This window comes from Rutilus rutilus, assembly GCF_951802725.1.
Source record: "Rutilus rutilus genome assembly, chromosome: 19".
Lineage (NCBI taxonomy): Eukaryota > Metazoa > Chordata > Actinopteri > Cypriniformes > Leuciscidae > Rutilus > Rutilus rutilus.
The window spans coordinates 20,111,754-20,127,776 of NC_140232.1; the positions used below are offsets into that span (position 1 = coordinate 20,111,754).

Here is a 16,023-nt window from a genome sequence, read left to right on the forward strand (position 1 = left end):
CAGAGGGACACGTCCGCCAATAACAATTGTGAAAAGTTTTTTAAATTATTAAAAATGCAAATAGCTTTGTAAAAATATACATTTCTTACATATATATATATATATCATTTTAATATAATTTAATGTTTACATATTTTACAAATTATTTCTATATTTTCATTTCTCCTTCCTTACAGTATAAATATAAAAATATGTACTACTGGTATATTTTTCTCCATAGAGACTATTAATGGAGGCAATTTGGATATTTTTATCATTACGATTTGGTAGGCTATGGTTGGACAACTGAAAATTGTATCTGGGATTCTTAGCGTCAGATTGCACTGTATCACTGAGGACCCTGGTTCAATTTCTTTTAGTCTTGAGAGAGATCTGGCCCGGTCCATAATCCAGACCTGCATACATTTACATTGAGTTTTAATTGTGGTATGAAATGTGAGCTTAAACTAATAGGATGATGATACCGCACATTAAACAAGCTCAAACTACACACTTCACATGTATTTTTGAGTGTGTAATCTATGATTTAGCTTTATTTTAATATTTGAACTCTCAGAGAAAACTCTTTCATTCAAAGTTTTCACTTCTCTCTTCTCTCACCATCACATGAGGGAATAAGAACTAAATAGGAACAAAATAAAAAACAGAAGATCATCAGAGATGTACACGTTTATTACCACAGCGTCTGCTCTGTATTCTCTCCGAAAAATAAAATTTCAACTGTCATAACATCCAACTGGAAAGCATACGCAAACAAAGCATATGCTTTTCTTACATACAAAAAAAAAAAAAAAAAAACAGATAATAAACATTAAAAAGAACAACAGGATGCGGGGGATTCTTAAGCCTCAAATACAAAGGCCAAAGATGTCTGATGTCTACCAGTCCAAAGATAACTGAAAGACAACAAACAATGACACAGACAAATATATTTCTCTATATATGTGTGTAAATAAAGCTATCAAGAAGAGAGACTTTACATTCTGTGGTCCAGCTACAGGACCAGATTCTGAACGAATTCTATCAACAGCTTCAGAGTGTGAAACATTGAACCTCTACAAACAAGAAAAACCACCCAGTAACCCAAAAAATGACCATTCTGGACTGGTCAAGCAGCAGTAAAAAAGTCATCACACAAAGCGAAGTCACAATTAAAAGCATTTCAGGCCTCAATACACCTAAAGGCTTCATTTGTTTTGAGGTTACTGCATTTGACTTGTTCACAAATTGTTCAAAAGTAACAGTTCTGCAGCGTGGTTTGATTTGAAGGAAATGTTTATGCCAGTCTGCCGTTAATCTCTCTTGATAATAATTACTATGACAATAATATGATAAAACAGTAAAACACAAAGACAGCTCACTGTCACTGATCGTTTCTCTCTTTGCATTCATTCGGTGCTGGTGTTTTGTTTGTTTTTTGGTTAGTCAGACCCCCGTGCTCACTGCACACCGTTCAAATCATGTGACAAAAGCCAGAAGCATCTGAACTTATCTGTATTGCAGCTGGGAAATTTTATATATATATAAAAAAAAAAAAAACCTGTCCCATGAATCACTTTTCTCTTATGGGAAATAGAAGCAAAAAAAACAAAACAATATTGCCACCTGCTGGTTGAGCTTTGCCACACTTTTGTTAAATGAATAATCAATTATCCAGGAATGAGCTTATGCTTAGATGAAAACACTGAAGGGTTCGCACTAAATGCTGTTCCATCATCAAAGTTAAATTGCTTGCTTTCCCTCGATTTCCAAAGTTAGCTTTAAGTTAAATTTACCCACATTTGGGGGTAAAGACCCATCAAGTGCAGAACATCAGGTCTAGTAAGAAAGCTTGCCTGATTTTAAGGGATTTTAGAATTTTTATTAAATGAAAACTAAAATGTGAGTTCTTGTGAAATGGCCGCAGTTCCTTTTATTGCATTAGGCCTCTGGAGGACCAGCAGATCTGCAAGATTGGATCTGACTGAGGTTTGACATCAGCTCCAGCATTTTAAATGGTCTGAACCTTTTGGAAATGGTATTGACAAAGAAAACAAATGAATGAGGACACAGAAGAAATGCCAGTGTCACCTTTGGCATACACACAAAAGCTGAGGATGGAAAAAAAAAAGGATGAAAAGAAGACTACTCGCGTCCTCCTCTATTAGGTACAGCAGATTTGTGTGTTCAGCATGTATTGTGAGCTCACCTCCTGTGCAGCTCCATCCGAGACCATCACTGATAGTCGTCAGACTTAAAATACAAAATGCCATATGATTGAGATACAAACACACAAAAATTTCCCTTACTTACTGCAGCAATAACAGTCTTTTGGATTCACTTTTACCTGTATATAACGTCTAGGTAGCAACACCTGAATTGTGAGGCCCTGAGGTTTTAAACGGACACACGTTTATTAGATTGTGTGTAAGAGTGTGTATAGAGGGAGACGACAGCAGTTTGGCAGAGAAAAGCCTCTGTAACACTTCCACAGAGACACTTGGAGAGAGTGAGATGGGCTCAGCTGAGAGAGACAGGTCCAGCTGAGAAAATGTGTGTGTGTGTGTGTGTGTCTCTCTTTTTCTTTTCCCACCAAAAGCCAGCAGATGGAGGGATAGAGAAAGAGACGGAACGAATGACAGGGCATCAGTGGAAATAGGTGCGGTAACAGACATAAGCACCTGCAGCCAGGACCGTGCACATACACACACTGGCCGTCAGGGGGCTCCACGCTCCACAGGCGGGAGCAGGAACAGCCTCTGCGGTGGGAGTCTTGGGCGGAGACCGCGCAGGTTTGGGAGGGGCTTCTCTTGGAACGATTGGGTCGTCGGGTTGTTCGCTTGACAACGGTGTCGCTCCAACCTCACCAGCTGCGACCATCCGTCTGCGTAGGTCCGGCCCGTCACTGAATGTCTGGGGTGCACTGGAAAAACAGCAACAAAAAGTGTTTGAATGTGGCTGCCCACTACCAGAGAGAATATATTGGGAGCAGATAAAAGATATTGGCAGGCTGACCTGTTTGCACAGATTTCTGCACGGTTTTCTATGATCTCAGTGAAGAAGTGCGTGGGGTCAGAGTTCACCAGGTCGTCTTTGCCGTTAGGAGGATCTATTGGGGGCCGTGGCCTGGGAGGAGGAGTGAATTCAGGGGGGAGATCCTCCTCATTTGATAACTCCTTCCAAGACACCTACTCACACATGGATACAAACACTTCACTGATCAATACAGCCTACCAGAAATGGGCGGTATGAACAAAATGTTACATATCATGGTAAAAGTATTTTTATGACAGTAAAGGTAGGCCTATATCATATGATGATATAAGTCTTTTTCAGTAATTTGATTTAAAAATGACAGGGATTTTTGGGCATTTTATGGACAAATGGTAGAATGATTAATTTGAACATTAAATGGCAAAAAATAAATCATTCAAATTAATAAATAAAAATGTAAAATGGTGCACTAACATTCAAAGTTTGGGGTCAGTAAGATTTTTTTATTCAACAAGGATGCATTAAAGGTTTAGTTCACTCAAACATGAAAATTATGTTATTTATTCACCCTCATGTCATTCCAAAACCCATAAGGCTTTCATTCATCTTCATAACAAAAATTAAGATATTTTTAATCAAATCTGAGAGATTTAAAGTCTATTCACCCAAAACTCAGACGCTTCGAAAGTTATATAATGTAAAATAATTCCATATGAATCGAGCTGTTTAGTCCTAGTCTTCTGAAGAGACACTTTATGTGATGAACAGATTGAATTTAGGCTTTTATTCACATATAAACATTGATCAGCAAACATAAACAGAAGCTCAACTGTCCTTGCTTGATGCGTGAGAACAAACCTCATTTGGTTCTTATGAAAGCTTAAATGTGTTGCCGTGACATGCGAGAATGAACCTCATTGGTTCTTGTGCATCAATCTAGCTTGCTTGAGCTTCCGTGACCAAATTTGTTCGCTGATCAAGGTTTTTGCGAATAAAAGCCTAAATTAAATCTGTGCATCATATAAAGCGATCATATCTCTTTTGAAGTCTGATTTAACCACTCGATTCATGGATATCTTCAAAAAATCTTCATTTGTGTTTCAAAGATAAACAAAAGCCAGTAAATGATGACAATTTTCATTGTTAGGTGATCTAATCCTTTAAATTGATTATAAGTGACAGTAAACACATTTAAAACAATACAACCCTGACATTTTCTATTTCTTTTGAAGTTTATATTCAAAGAATCCTGATGGAAATTTTTTTTAACTGTTTCCACAACCATATTAAACAGAGCAACAGTTTTCAACTGATAATAATAATAAATGTTTCTTGAGCAGCAAATCAGCATATTAGAATGATTTCTGAAGGATCATGTGACACTGAAAACTGGAGTAATGATGCTAAAAATTAAGCTTTGCCATCACAGGAATAAATTACATTTTTAAATATATTCAAATAGATTATAACAAATAGAGAAATTATTTTAAATGGTAATAATATCTGACAGTATTACTGTTTTTATAGTAATTTTACCAAATAAAGGTATCCTTGAAAAACATAAGTGACATTTAAACAACCCAAAACTTCTGAATGTTAGTGCATCTATCAGCTCTATACTCTGCAACACCCTCAGCAAAGAGTCCAGAAATGAAACATTTCACCAAATTTAAACGTTTTAAATATGTTGGTTTCTTTAACATCCCATGGCATTACCTGTACAGACGTGTCTCCCATGATGTACTTGGCACCCTCTATGACAGCGAGGTAAGAGAAACGCAGCTGATCAGCTGTCTGGATCAGACCCATGCGGTATCGTCGCATTTCCAGCAGTACCTCCTGGATGCGTACTGATGATGGATCTTCCCTCTGAGACATCTGAGAACACAATAGCAGTTGTTTAGACTAGAGGATGTGTGCCTGTGTGTGTGTGTGTGTGGGGGGGGGGGTCTACTGAGCTTAAAAAAAAAAGCTGAAGTGTGCATGAGAAATTCAGACATCCCAGTGGGTACAAAGGAAGTCCAAAGTACTGATACTGCTGTTAATTATCAGAAAAAATGTCTTTTGAAGTAAAGCACTGTTTACTTCATTTGCATCTCTGCACTATTTGTTATTTCGCTTTAAGTAAGTTTTTGTTTTTTTAATTTTATTACTGGTTATTTACTTAATTCTTGAAGGTTGCATTTCAGTTTATTAATAAGCGGATTAAAAAACGTCCTTCGGATGAGACGTTAAACCGAGGTCCTGACTCTCTGTGGTCATTAAAAATCCCAGGATGTCCTTCGAAACAGAGTAGGGGTGTAACCCCAGCATCCTGGCCAAATTTGCCCCTTGGCCTCTGTCCATCATGGCCTCCTAATCATCCCCATATACTGATTGGCTTCATCACTGTCTCCTCTCCACCAGTAAGCTGGTGTGTGGTGGGCGTTCTGGCGCAATATGTCATCCAAGTGGATGCTGCACATTGGTGGTGGTTGAGGAGATTCCCCCCTTCTATGTAAAGCGCTTTGAGGTCTCAGATAAAGCGCTATATAAATGTAACGAGTTATAATATGTACTGTATATAATATTTATAAATTAATTACACTACTTTTCAAATGTTTGGGGTCGGTTAGATAATGTCCTCAATATTCAAGATAGGGGACAAAAATACCTCTATGTCTTTCATGTTTATATCATTTAATGTAGTTAATATATTTTTCTCCAAATATCAGCATATTTACAAATGTGAGATTGATTATATACAATAGTTCAATAAACAAGAAGTTAATATTAAAAAAGTCACAGGACTGTTTTGCGTCTCTGCAGGTTAAATGCATTCATGTGGCCTCTGAGCTGCATTAATCAGTCTGTGTAAAAGCATCTAAATGCAACTTCAGATGCAGCTTCTGTTTATAAGGGTAAAAATTAGGGGTGGTGAAAAAAATCGATTATTGATTAATCGCGAGTATGTTATGGACGAGTATGAATCGATTATTAAATTTTCAAAAATCGATTTTTTATAAAATAAAATAAAAATTGATGCCAGGATTACGTAATCGTTCAAAGCCGCGATAAAAAAAAAAAAAAAAAAAAAATCCACTCTGCGTGCATTTAGAGCATGTTATGTTATGAGAGGCGAATCACAACTACTTCAGAAAACCCAGCACAATATAGGAACTACCAGGCAGTGACGTATGTGTACGCTGAAATAAAAAGTATTTCACCTCAGAAAAACGGACGTTCTTGTCCTGTCAGCCGTTATACTGTACTCATAGCGCACACTCTTCAATTGCACGCGCAAATGCGGAGGGGCGCGCTGTATATCGCTTCACTGTATAGTGCAAAGTGCAAAGGAAACTACGAGCATGCAACGTTGTTACGTTGTAAATTAGTAAGTCATGAAATAAAAGTAAAATACCAATAAATCACGTTACTGGTACGTCGTGTGTTAGCTGAGAAGGATTTGCATGCAGGTATGATTTTCATTCTATTCACCAGGAGCAGTTTCCATGTTTCATTAACAGTTCTTGTTAGTATTGTGTATTCACCATGGTAACTGTCGTTTCAATATTAACGCCAAAATGCACTTTATTTTCACTTTGTGTTATTTTTTATATTTGTAAAATACTGTGGTGGCTCAACATTGTATTAACAAAAGCTAGTTTGGGACTGCTATTTAATATCTTTAGCTGAACACCTTGTCTTTCTAGAAGAAAACTGTCCAGTTTCTACAGTATGTTGGTTCTGATCTACTTCCTAAAGGAAATAAGCCTTTCATTTATTTGTTATTGTTTAGTTCAACTTGATGAGTCACAACACAATGTGATGTATTATGTATAATATTTCTGTGTTCTACAGAACATAAGCTACATACAAATAATTCTGAAGTTATAACTACACGACACAGAAAGTGCTTTGAGTTGTTACTCAATAAAAGAGTTAAGTAATTCAGCAGCTGACTTTTTTTAATACTGCAATCACTTTGTGGTGTATTTTCGTTTACTGTTGTGAACTGGAAAATCAATAATCGCTAATCGAGAATCGTTAATAATCGAAAATCGACTGTAATCGAATCGGGACTTCAATAATCGTAATCGAATCGAATCGGGAAATCAGACAGATTAACCACCCCTAGTAAAAATGCCCATAAAAGTAAAAAAAAAATCAGTTTAAACTTATTGGAAAAGATGATTTCTGTCACTGCTGCAATCCTAAACCTGCCAAGGTACCAACTCAATAACACACTCAGGAAAATATTGTTTAATTACCGTTATCGATCAAATCCCAAAAAATATTGAGATATAATTTGTCACTATCGCACACCCCTTACTTTAATAGACTTGAACTTAGTCCTGGTCCCCGATGCACAGGGAAATGGTGACACCAGAATAAAAATATTCATGATTCTGAAGCTGAAAATCCAGAATTATGTTAGACACATAAGTACATGTAAATAATGTAGGCCCTTTTTTAAAGGTAAAATCAGACATTAGGCAATATCATGATTCATGACCAACAAAATTTTACCCATTGCATTATTATACATTATATTAAATGTTATATATAGTAGTTCAATGTAGTACTGTCACTGAAACATGTAAACGTTAATATTTTTCGCGCTTTCAATGCCAGCATTCGCTGGATCTCTTACAGACAAGCCACGCGCACACAGACTCTGCTGGTGCTCGCTATGTCCCGCATCTCCCACTATTAATGCACTTACATAAGAATTAAACATATAAAATGCTTTAAATAATCATACTACTAAAACTAAATGTGATATGGTGATTTAAATTATGTCTGTGCTTTCACTTTGAAGAGAGCTGCTCCCATTGTAAATCTGTTCGTCGTATAAACCCATAGTGTCTCTTCAGAAAACTTGAGTTTGGACTAGACCGCTTAATTGATTATTTTTATGATGCCTTTATGACCTTTTTGGATCTTTTAAGTTTTAGGGGAAAGGACTTTCTCAGGTTTCATATCTTCATTTATGTTTGGAAGATGAACGGAAATCTTAGAGGTTTAAAAACGACATGAGGGTGATTATATGATGACAGAATTCAAATTTTTGGATGAACTATACTTTTTTTTAAACAGTAAGCTGAGTGTTGGATAAAATCTATATCGCGAATCATTTCCTTTACATCACCGATAGATATCACATTTTTATGTCGTGACACCCCTAGTAACAATTAATCTTTAATGTAAATTTTGATCAATATAATGCTTTCTTGCTGAATAAAAGTATTGTACTGGCCCCAAAATATTAAATGATAGTGTATTATTAGTAATATTTTTTTTTTGTTTTATTGAGTGCCAAGGTAACATTAATCATGAAATTTCACTTGGATAACACCATCTGTCAAATGCACAAAGGTCAATGTCATGACTCAATAGAATTTTTGAATAATATAAACTAATATGCTATTGAGTATACTCCTTTTTTAAAAAGTTAAATATTAATAAAAAGCAATTTTGTCCGGCAGATATGGCATCACACAGTTCTCTCACCAGTAGAAGGCAGGTGTCTACAAGGCAGAACGTTCCAGAACGGCCAATGCCAGCGCTGCAGTGAACCACGACAGGGCCGTGATCTGGACTCAGACAGCCCGACTCGCGCACTTTCAACAGGAAGTTGAGAAAAGACGCAGGCGACTCTGGCACGCCGAAATCTGGCCATGTGGTGTAGTGGAAATGAAGAATCTCCCGTGTTTCCTGTGTCTTTAAACACATATGACACAACATTAAGCATGGTGAGTGTGCGTTTGTCTGAATTGAGCCTCTAGCATCTGTAATATCCTGAGAGCGTCGAGTCAAGTCAACAAGCCGTACAGCTATAAAGAACATGGCATTCAACATTTTTTGTCGGGAAACAAGAATTTGGCCAAATGGAAGAAAAATGACTGAGGAAGCACTGCATAAAATCTCAGTTGAAAATAGCAGAATAATAAGTGAAAGAGATTGACAGATGAGCAAAAGCATGACTGGATGAGATGAAATGAAGTGTCTCACCAACAGATTTTCCAGCTCCAACTCTCGTACTGTGTAGTACGATTTCACATCCTCTGAGATCAGAGTAAGTCTGAAGTTTGTGTCCTCAAAATCAGCCTCCCTCTCTTCTCGCTGAGGCCAGTACTGAGCGCACTTTACCTGCAAAACACACACACTTCTTTATTATAACCTTACAACACAAGCCTCACATACACTACTCATGTACACATTCCATATGCACGCTAGAAGTGTTTCAGGCAGGTATCCAAAGCGAGTGTGTATCAAAGTTACAGGTATGATACAAAGATACAGGTGTGTTTCTCTCACCGAGCCTTTCTCTATAACGCGATTCAGCATCACGACCCCTCGGCAGCGCTGCTCCCACACCATCTCCCAGAAGTGACCACAGGTGTTTGGTAACGGACCCTAAACACAAACACAACTTTTAAAACAAGCACAACCAGTGTACTTTATTAATAATACATTTTAAAAACATGCATACCATGAATTTGTCCTGCAACAGAGTTTATAAGACTAAGCAGAAGCATTACCATTCAAATGTTTGGGATCAGTCCGATTTTTTTTTTATGTTGTAAAATAGTAATATTTTGAAATGCTATTAAAATTTAAAGTAATGTAATGACTTTTTATTTTTGAATTTTTTATATTTTATAATGTCATGTATTCCTGTGAAGACAAAGCTGAATTTTCAGCATTATTACTCCAGTCTTCAGTGTCACATGATCCTTTACAAATCATTCTAATATGCTGATTTGGAGCTCAAGAATCATTTCTTATTATCATCAATGCGGATTAATATTTTTGTGGAAACCAAAAACAAAATTTTTTTTGTGAAAAAAAATGAAAAAAATAACACTATTTGTGTCTTTACTGTCACTTTTGATCAATGTAATGCATCATAGCTAAATAAAACAAATTATAATTTCTTTAAAAAAAAACTTACTGACCCTTAAGTTTTTAATGTTACAAAAAAAAAAACCTTCAAGTTTGACATGTTTGGTGAACATGTCTGTACAGTAGTTACTAAATTAGAGTAATTTACAGTAGAGACTTTTCATTTTGCTTATAGTGAAAACACATGACCTTAAGTTTCAGTAAACCACACATTTGAGCAGTCATTTTTACATGACATTTCGGGTGAGAATGTGTGCTTGTTTTGTGTGTTTGTGGTTGTAGCTGGCAATGCTCTGACTGAACAAGGCTTGCAGGTTGAGACGAGTCTGCTGCCGTCTCAGAGCATCAGTGCGCTAATTCATCTGTATAATAAAGAAACATGTCACGCTGACTCAACTCAAGATTTCACAACATTTCCCAGTGTTCTCTCCAGATACGGGAAAATCTCTCTGGTAGATGCCAGGAGTTTCCAAATGGAATATCTCTGTAGCATATCAGTGTGTGACGTTGGCTGGGGTGTTCACACGTAATACTAACATCAACGCAAAAGTCAAAACCAGGATTGGGGGGGGAAGGGGAGTCTCTGAACAGGGAGTTCCCCCATTACTTGCTTACCTATCATTGTTTTAGTCTAGCTATTCAGGATAAGTCACTGTTTCCTAACTTTTTTATCTTATGTATCAAGTCCCATCCAAATGTTTATGGATGAGTGAATACATCGATGTTTTTTAACATGACTGTGGTATGAAGCAGGGCGCGATTGCTAATGAGAGAGATATCAGCGCCACACGCGAGTCCCGCGGATATAAAGGAATGAGGACATTTCGTTTCATGCTGAATTACTACTCACACAGGTCAGTTTATTTGACGAATTAAACTTGTGAGGTAACGCAGCGCTGTTTCACTTGGTCTAACGTTACACTATCATACTAAACAGCATTTGAGTGTGTTGAAAGTTATAATGTTATTCTATGTGTTAGTTTGTTGGCTATATGAGACTAGCAGTAAGCTAGATCAACATTAGAATAACATACTGATCACATTCTAACATTTTATCATGTTGAGCTATATAACATTGATTTGTTGTATGTACATTTGCTCAGCTGTCTAATAAAGTACATGCAAGAGCGGCGTGTCTGTCAAGTCGAAGTTAGTCACGGACGTGGAGCTCTCGGCGTCTCGAAAACGCCACGCTAATATTGACACTCGTTTTATTTCTCCTTTTGTCCCAAAGTCTGCTTGCCATGGTCCATAATGTTTGAACGAAACAACAACAGCGTGAGTGTGCCGCACGCTAGACGTAACACAGTTGTCCAAATCTGTCGCCATGGTTACTATGGCAGTACAAGCGGAAACCAGGGTTAACGTGGATATTACAAGCCATTATTTAAAATTGGAATTTTCTCTGAAATTAAAACTCTTTGGGAACTTTTGGGCTATTGTAAGTGCACAACTGCAGAAAATACATCACACTGTGCAAGTGATTTTTGCATATTTTATTACAAAAATCTTACATATTGTACCTTTAATAGTGACCAACCTTTTATTTTGTCTAAGTTTTGTCATGGGCGCTGTGAATTTTAGTGATGGCCCGACATGAAACAAATCGCGTTCACTATTGCAAAAGTCTATCAATGCAATAAACATTTTATGTAAGCAACAGGGTCCGAGAGGCTAGAGCTGTATCATGAATAAGTCACAGCCGTGAACACCACGTATGTTTACGTTGCTAAGAGTGGTTGTTAGGGGTGTTGTCTAGTGAATGTGAAACATAGAACCGTTGGGTGAAGCGATCAGAATCAAGGACTGGAACTAACCGTTTTACAATTTGAATGAATGAATGCTGTTAATGTGTCTGTTAAGACCAACATAAACATTTGCATCAATGTGACAGACTTTTAAAGGAAAGATGTTCTTAGGGATGGTACTGTAACTAGGGCTGGGCGATAAACGTTATCATATCGAGATTGCCATAAAATTTACATGGATAACGATGATAAACTCATGTACATTTTTACTCTATATGGATTAATCTAACAGCCAGTTACAAAGCAGAAATAAACACGACAACAGCCAGTCAGTGCATGTCGCTAATAAGTGATTTCTCTGTGTTTCTGTGTGAATGAACCGCGTGGTTTCGTCTAATACACAAACTCACACACGTGACGCTCAGTGTTTTCAGCGTCTGCAATCTCAATATATGAACACATGAACTCCAGAGGTGCTTTGAAAGTCACATCACAAGCTGTCTTCACCGATCAACGATTGATTAATTGTCGATAATTTAATCGATAAAACTGTTACAATTACTGACTAAGCAACGTCATCAGAGTGCGTAGTTTTGTGGTGTGTTGGGCTCATGAGCAAAACACGTGCAGCAGACACACCATGAAAAATGTAGTAGCACACCGTAGTTACATATTATAAGTGCATTAATGTCTTCAAGCCATGCAATGGATTTGGTAGGCAGCAGGCTAGCCGTTTATTTAGAAACATAATAAACCAAGGGTCCAAAAAAACCCTCCAAATAAGTTATTTTACTGAACTTAAGAACTATTTACTTGTGTAAACGCCACAATAAAATTACATAGTATAAACAGTAATAACATCCTGGTGGATGAGTGATGATCTTCCAGTGCTGTTTTAGCTGTGCGATCCTATTCTAAGGCGCATTATAAATTAAGACCTGTCAATCTGAGCTATCAAACCAATCCAAGCATGCTCCAGCTATGAAACAGTGTCCGATTGGTCTCTACGCATCGTCCTATCCACTATACCTACCCACCCCACCCAAGATCCATTAGTTGAACACTCAAATGACTTTGGAAAACACTGCATCATGATTGCGACACAATCGGATCCTGGAAGTCCTATAGCTTTAGCCAAGCAGCATGTCATCATGTCACTCCGTGATCTATGATTGTCCTATGTTTTTTGGGGGGCTCATTCGAGACCACCTGCTCAAAATAAATATATGTGATCTACTAAGGCTTCGCAAAGTTACAAACAAAAACTTGGTCCAAAAGCATTATGTGTAATCGTACTACATTGATATATGACACGTCTATCTGTTGTACAATGATATTACAGATCAGATTTTCATGTAAAGCAGGGTTTTTTTTCACGCAATGAAAATGGAGCACGTCTAATATGTCAGCAAATTTAAAAGCACTTGTTAAGTGATGGTCATATTCCCTATACTCACTGTAAAGCCAAACTTCTAAGCTTTAAAAAATGACAACAATTTAATATTGCTTAATCAAGTGGTTAAGTAAAGTGACAACTTAGTAACGACCCTTGCTTCAGATTTAAGGTTAATGATTAATTAATTGATTGTTAATTTAAACAACAATCGATTATTATAACGTATGTATATTGACATCTCATCTCTTTTCTATTTCCTTGTGAAGAAAACTGACCAAGATTTGCACTTTTCTAAAAGTGGCAGCTAAAATAAGAGTGATTTAACATTTTCATTCAGGTCACCTGGCATTTTTTTAAGCATTGTAACACAAATCCCATGCGAAAACCACATTTCTGCACTGAACACTTTTGTTGTTGTGAACAGGCATTAATAATCCACATTTTAAAATCTTAAAAAGTAACAAATAATGAACCATAAAATGTTCAATTGTGTGAACTTGACGATATTTTCCACAGGATACATGTCCCTATTACTATGTTAATAAACTCTTCAGTGCCTTTACACCATCTGTATCATCCTCATGTGTGTGTGTGTGTGTGTGTGTGTGTGTGTGTGTGTGTGTGTCAGATGTCATGCAGGTGCAAATACAGCATCAGATTCCTCAGCAGATGCAAATCTGGGGTGTAAGTGTCAGTATGTCACCTGAGTTAGTATGTAGTTTCTCTGAGCTTCATCCACTGAGATCAGACTGGCATTGATGTAGTCATTATTGCCGATCTGTAGATGAATACGGCTGTGGTCAACTGTGAAAAGAGAGCGAGATTAAGCTGTGGGGCACATCACCCATGATGCTTTGCAAATTCAGCGGTGGAACGATTCTTTTTCAGGTCCTGTTCTCAGTTCCCCACAAGACAGAAAAACATCTTCCTGATGAAAACACTCAATTGAAACAGATAAAACACACAGGCATTTATTTAATGTGGTGTTTTGCGAGCTGAGGACCTTTTCAGGTTGTTGTGGAAAAAGAAAAAGACTCAGAAAGAGGAAACCACAACAGTGTCGCTCTTTGTGACGGAAGAGTTAAAAAAGGGAGAGAAAAAAAAGACATGACATCTTCAGTGTGAAATGACTTTAACAGCTCGCTGATAACAGGCCCCTTCCGTTAGGTGTCACTCACTGTGTCGAACAGGGGAAGCGGCACACTTACATGGGCTGACGTCTCTGTAGCGATTACGACTTCTGTTTTCTGGAAGTTTGGCGATCTTGCATGGTAGGTCACTGGACTGCTGCCTAATCTCCTACAGTAAAACAGAAGTCTATGAGATGAAAATGCTTCAATCTGTTAGTGAAACAAATATGTAGCAAATGATTTGCTGGGAGAAACTATATGGCACACAGTTATGAGGGACCACCAGCATCCAGTTTAGGATGCCATTCATTCATCACTGTTATTAAAAAACTGCAAGTGAGTCAGAGAAGTAGATAAAGGTGGCAATCCAACTAATAACAGACTTCCTCTCATAACAGACGACCTCATTCCCACCATATCTATTTTAGTCTCCGTTTATAAATGACAAATTCAGGTCATCTCTTTAACTTGTCAAATCGTTTTTTTCTGAGTTAAGCAGCGCGATCTGAGCTGTCAAAAAATAAACATCAAATCAAATAAACAAAACAAACTTGTTTTGGGTTGTTATGGATATTTGTATCATCATAATCAAGTATGAAGCACCAGAATCAGTTCTTTACCTGGTAAACGGCGTTCCAGTTCCCGAGCTCATCGATTTCCCGAAACTCGGCTTCCATTGCCGCGTGTGTTCCGCGACGCTCGATAGATAGCTCCCGGACAATACTATTAATTATAAAGTTGATATCGAATCACATAAAATGAAATTACTTTTAAAGTCTGTTTTAATTTTCTTACAGAACGGTTCTAATGGTACTGTTGTGTCGCCCTACCGGAAACACGCTGCTCGCTCCTCCCGCAGCACGGCTCTCTGCTCTGCGTCGTGAAAACGCCCCTCTTTCCTCAGAATAACCAATGAAAGACTGTGAGTGTCCACGAACTCAGGGTAAAGGCCAATCAGCGCAAAGTAGTGGGGCGTGGCAACCACTTCGGCCAATCATACTACGGAGAGTTACCGCTTTATTCTTCTGGGCTCTGTAGTTTTGTAGTTCGGGGAGTTTACGCAATAATACGCATGTGCGTAATTACATTTAGAAAAGTGCATCAAGTAAAATGGATTATATTACAACCCAAACTTTCTCTTTACAGTATTAAAAGTGGAATAAATTAAACTTGTATAGTTTTTCTTTTTTTTGCAAGAAGCATTCAATAAAGTAAATGTGATCTTTTTTTGCCTATATGTACATTTTATAATATGAGGTTTTTTTTGTGAATTAAGGCTTAATTTTATTTTTATTTAATACAGTGTTTAGGTTAAAATAGAGCAATGTGATTTAAAATCTAATGCATATCAGTGCCATCTGGTGGGAGAAATAAATAAAATAATATGTGTACCATATACCATATACCATAGTGTAACCACTAGATGCCGTGTGTGTGTGTGTGTGTGTGTGTGTGTGTATATATATATATATATATAGTCAATAGGCTTATGTATTCCCCAGTTGCTCATAAGAGTATTTCCAGACATAATTACTTAGCCTACCTTTATTATGTTTTCCATTTGGTTATATATTTAGACATTGTCAATCGTGGCGGATTTGTAGAATGTATAACAAAAAAATAGTTCTGCATTTTCGTATTTGTTGTATTTCCCTTTATTTTCCTATGACCATAGGCAGAGATGGACAGTATTTTAATTAGCCTAAGTATTTTGTAATTTGTATTTTCCTTAACAAAAATAAATGAAATGTAATTTGTAATTATACTTTGAGGGACTGAAATTTGTATTTAAAATACTTAAAATACTTATTTAAATATATCATTTTATTTTGCATAATTATATTAACTTTCATCACTAGGCTTAATAGGACCATATATACTAGTAGGA

General features: G+C 37.0%; 1 protein-coding gene across 1 annotated transcript; it reads right to left on the minus strand.

The window, feature by feature from the left end:
• Positions 1-651: 651 nt before the first annotated feature.
• On the minus strand, positions 652-15,048 carry ptpn1 (protein tyrosine phosphatase non-receptor type 1). Its single transcript, XM_084388733.1, has 10 exons — positions 14,966-15,048; positions 14,756-14,858; positions 14,214-14,304; positions 13,709-13,809; positions 9,274-9,372; positions 8,968-9,105; positions 8,467-8,676; positions 4,690-4,851; positions 2,995-3,167; positions 652-2,902 (listed from the first exon to the last, which is right to left on the minus strand). The coding sequence occupies exons 2-10, from the start codon at positions 14,810-14,812 to the stop codon at positions 2,626-2,628; spliced, it is 1,308 nt and encodes a 435-aa protein (XP_084244859.1). The 5' UTR covers positions 14,813-14,858; positions 14,966-15,048; the 3' UTR covers positions 652-2,625.
• Between the last annotated feature and the right edge of the window lie 975 nt (positions 15,049-16,023).

Coding starts and splice junctions, on each gene's coding strand:
- ptpn1 (XM_084388733.1), bottom strand. CDS start 14,812: ATGGAAGCCGAGTTTCGGGAAATCGATGAGCTCGGGAACTGGAACGCC. Junction 13,810..14,213: donor CTACAGAGACGTCAGCCCAT/GTAAGTGTGCCG, acceptor CTCTTTTCACAG/TTGACCACAGCCGTATTCAT. Junction 3,168..4,689: donor TGGGAGACACGTCTGTACAG/GTAATGCCATGG, acceptor ATGTGTGAGTAG/GTGTCTTGGAAGGAGTTATC.